The 4,144-nt window shown below is 49.8% G+C and overlaps 1 protein-coding gene across 1 annotated transcript; it reads left to right on the forward strand.

Moving 5' to 3' along the window:
- The first annotated feature begins 991 nt into the window (after positions 1-991).
- Positions 992-3,479, forward strand: LOC136505957 (cytochrome P450 81Q32-like). The gene is made up of 2 exons (XM_066501089.1): positions 992-1,927; positions 2,781-3,479. Exons 1-2 carry the CDS (start codon positions 992-994, stop codon positions 3,426-3,428), a joined length of 1,584 nt encoding a protein of 527 aa, XP_066357186.1. The 3' UTR covers positions 3,429-3,479.
- The last annotated feature ends 665 nt before the right edge of the window (positions 3,480-4,144 follow it).

Consider the following 4,144-nt stretch of genomic DNA (forward strand, 5'->3'; position numbering starts at 1 on the left):
ATTTTGTCGAGTGTATTTTATTTGGCACTCGGCAAAGACCGTCTTTGCCGAGTTTCCGATAAAATACACTCGGCAAAGCCTCCAACACTCGGCAAAGTACCGGTTTCTGGTTGTGAAAGAACTTCTACTAAAGCATAGTGTTTTATGTGTTCATTTCATAAATCTAGTCAAGAGGAGTGCAACAAAAGTGGATTGGTATTTTTCTGAGTTGTTTTGTGTTTTTTCTATGAATTTTATGAGATCACTGATTTCCTGAAAAGAAAAAAATGAAAAAGGGCTCACCCAATTGGGCTTTCCCAGCTTCGACCCAGGCGGAGAAGGCGGCCCAGGACACGGATGGACTTGGCCCAGCCGGACAGAGTATTTGTGATTTTTTTTATTAGGAACCCTGAATTTGTTTCTATACAGTTTAAGCCTTCCGACCATATCTCTCTCTCATGCGCTTTACTTAGAACCCTATCTTTCCTCCTTTTTCCTTTCCCACACCTTTCTTTTCAGGCTTGGAACCGAGCACGCGAGGACGAGAGCTAGCGGCCAATCCCGGCCGGAACGGTGTACAAACTTATTTCGATGGAGCATGACAAAACATCGATGCTTGTTCCCATGGAGTGTTGCAGTAGAACATCGACGAAGGAAGACGATGATGGAGAGAGAAACAAGTGGTGCTGCCTAGAAAACACGATTTTTATTCTTATTTTTTGGGCACCTACCAAGAAAAATAAGATAAAACCATCACCTAAACTTCTATAAAAAAATAGCAAATTTGTGTGCAAAAATGCATGGACCATAACCATGTAGTCCTAGGTCGTAGGCACTATTTGAAATAAAAGGGTCATTCATGGGATATTTTGTGCTAAATAATAATCTATTCAACAAGTGAGTTTTGTTTACTAATACATCCCATCCCATTCATCAAGTCAATGGAGATCTCAAATGCATAAATATCACGGTTCCGAAGCACCCATGCACCAGCAGAGAGCATACAACAGCCATGGAGATCTCACAGCAACCCTTGCTCTTAGCCTCTCTTCTTCTGCTCTTCGTGTGGCTGTTGCTCCAGGCTTCACCTCGCAAGCAGCGCACTAATGGCCAAGGCCGGCACATCCCAAGTCCGCCGGCGTTTCCCGTCTTGGGCCACCTCCACCTCCTCAAGAAGCCGCTGCACCGCTCCCTCGCCGCGCTGGCGACCCGCTACGACACCGAAGGCGCGGGCCTCCTCCACCTCCGGTTCGGCGCCAAGCGAGTGCTCCTCGTCACCTCCCCGTCCGTCGCCGAGGAGTGCTTCACCGTCCACGACGTGGCGCTCGCGGACCGCCCAGGGCTCGCGTCGCGCCGGGTCCTGACGCAGGACTGCCCCGCCATCGCCATGTGCAGCTACGGCCCGCTGTGGCGCCAGCTCCGGCGGCTCGCCACGGTGCATGCGCTCTGCGCGCACCGCCTGGCCGCCACGTCCGGCGCGCGCGACGCCGAGGCGCGCGCCATGGCGGCCAAGCTCTTGCGGCGCGCCGAGGCCGGGCCCGTCGCCGTGAAGGCGGCGGCGTATGAGTTCGCGGCCAACGTGATCATGGCCATGGTCGCCGGGACGCGCATGACGGGGGACCAGGTGCGACGGTTCAGGGAGATGACGGAGGCCGGGCTCGCGGCCGCTGGCGCGGCGAACCGGCACGACTCCCTGCCGGTTCTCCGGATGCTGGACTTCGGGAGGACGAGAAGGAGGCTCGCCGGCATCGCCGAGGCACGGCGACAGTTCGGCCAGAGCATCCTCGACGACTACAGGCGGCGGCGTCACCGTCACCCCGGCGGCGCAGACGACGATGCTGGGGAGAGGGAGACCGCGAGGACGGTGCTCGGGGACCTGCTCCGGCAGCAGCAGGAGGAGCAGTCGCCGGAGCATCTCGACGACGTGGTCATTCGCTCCGTGTGCCTGGTGAGTCAACTCGCTCTCGTCCGTTGCACGGTAAGGTAACGCGCGCGTACGCCAACAACTTTGAAGAGGCGGCAGACGTATGCATGGACGACGACACCGGCGCCAAATGCGGCCGATGTGCACCGCACTGGCCATTATTACTACTCTCACTTCCAAAGCTCCAATAGATTATTGAATCGTGCCAAATAATTCAGTGTTGCATTGCTGGCATGGGCTGCTAAGTTCTAAACACTGATCGACTTTCGTGGTGCTAGTGGTACTTTACAAACATAAACTTTTGACATTTCAGAGTTCATATATGTTTCCATTCCACTTGCCTTTTTGTTAATTAGAAAAACAAGTCCGTCAATCCATGGTCCTGCCTGCATAGGCTGCTAGTAATTTGATAGATGTATTAGAAATTAATGAACAAATTTAGGGTCTGCATCTAATACCATTCGGTCATTTTTACCCAATGCCATCTCCTTGTGACCATTTCAAAATGTTGTACCCAAATTAAACATAAATATATCAATGTTAGAGAAATTCGGGTGCTTGCGTTTTAGACGTCATACGTTTACAAATAGAGGTAGTATACGTTGCCCATATCCGTGTGCTACTAGTGAGATTGGTACTCCAAAGTCTCCAATACGTACTTGTTTTTTGTTGCGTAAACTCAGCACAACCACCAATCTGGCTCAGTTTATTCTGCTCTTGTCAAACATTGGAATTTGTGTGCAGTTGACTTTTTAGACGGGCGCTATATCTCTCATGAATACTTGATTAACATAATTCTTCTCGCGTAGTAGTTATACTATTTGATTGATTACCGTACGTCAACTAAATCTCTTGCAACGTGTAACTGCATGCGCAGAGTTTGCTACAAGGAGGGACAGACACAACAGCGAGCACAATCGAGTGGGCCATGGCGTTGCTGCTCACCAACCCGTCCGCCGCCAAGAAAGCGACGGCGGAGATCGACTCCGTCGTGGGCACGTCCCGTCTGCTGCAGGAATCCGACCTCGCCGGCCTCCCCTACCTCCGGTGCATCGTCTCCGAGACGCTCCGGCTATACCCTCTCGCGCCGAACCACGTCCCACACGAGGCGTCGCGCGACTGCGTGGTCGCCAGCGGCCACGCCGTCGCGCGCGGCACCATGGTGCTGGTCGACGTGTTCTCCATGCAGCGGGACCCTGCCGTGTGGGGGGAGCGGCCGGAGGAGTTCGTGCCGGAGCGGTTCATGGACGGCGGCAGCGGTGTAGGTGGCCGGAGAGATGGTGGGAGCAGCAGGTGGATGATGCCGTTCGGGATGGGCCGGCGGAAGTGCCCCGGCGAGGGCCTCGCTTTGAGGATGGTCGGAGTCACGCTGGGGGTTATGATGCAGTGCTTTGAGTGGGAACCGGATGGAGGGAAGGAGGTGGACATGAGTGAGGGCTCCGGTCTCACCATGCCCATGGCCACGCCTCTTGTGGCCGTGTGCCGTCCACGTGCAAACATGGAGTCACTGCTCAAGGCTCTCTAGGATGTAGTCCTGTCATTTTTCTTGACCATTTGATGTGTTAATAAGTCGTACTCGTCCATATAATCTACTGCTTCCTCTATTTTTTACATGTTGCATTAGCTTTGTTCTATGTCGAATATTTTTATCTTTGGTCATCAATTCTAAAAAAAATATATGCAGATTAGCAACATAAAACTTACATTTTAGACTCACTATGCGAAACTTCTCATACCATATATCTAATTCAAATATTGTGAAACTACAAGGACTTCTTGAAATTAATGGTCAAACTTAGGAATTCTTTATTTTGTACAAACCTAAAATCACATGTAGTAAAAAACAAAGGGAATTGGAAAATTGTTCTAGAAAGTGAGAAAAAAATGTTCTAGAAAGGTAAATAATTCTTATGTGAAGGAGAAATATTTTTAGGAATGAAATTTTTTGTGCGTAAGACAAAAAATGTTCCAGAAAGGAGAAAAGATGTTTTAAAGATTTTTTTCTAGAAAGTGAAACTTATTTCACTTCGTATAAATGGATTGTATCTCACTACCACAAAAATAATAACTTTTTTATTTACAGTGGCTAGCAGAAAATATTGTAGTTTCTAAAAATGAACAATGATTTTTAGAGATGGTTGTTCCATTTATGAAGACAACAAACTTATGGGTGCCTTTGAAAATCAATTAATAGAGACGGACCTAACAAGCCCCCCTTATTAAATAGCCATATGCCCACTA

Source organism: Miscanthus floridulus, chromosome 14 (genome assembly GCF_019320115.1).
Source record: "Miscanthus floridulus cultivar M001 chromosome 14, ASM1932011v1, whole genome shotgun sequence".
Classification (NCBI taxonomy): domain Eukaryota; kingdom Viridiplantae; phylum Streptophyta; class Magnoliopsida; order Poales; family Poaceae; genus Miscanthus; species Miscanthus floridulus.

Excerpts from the sequence above, each read along its gene's own strand:
- LOC136505957 (XM_066501089.1), top strand. The coding sequence starts at position 992 with ATGGAGATCTCACAGCAACCCTTGCTCTTAGCCTCTCTTCTTCTGCTC. Across the intron at positions 1,928-2,780 it reads TCATTCGCTCCGTGTGCCTG|AGTTTGCTACAAGGAGGGAC; the intron begins GTGAGTCAACTC and ends CTGCATGCGCAG.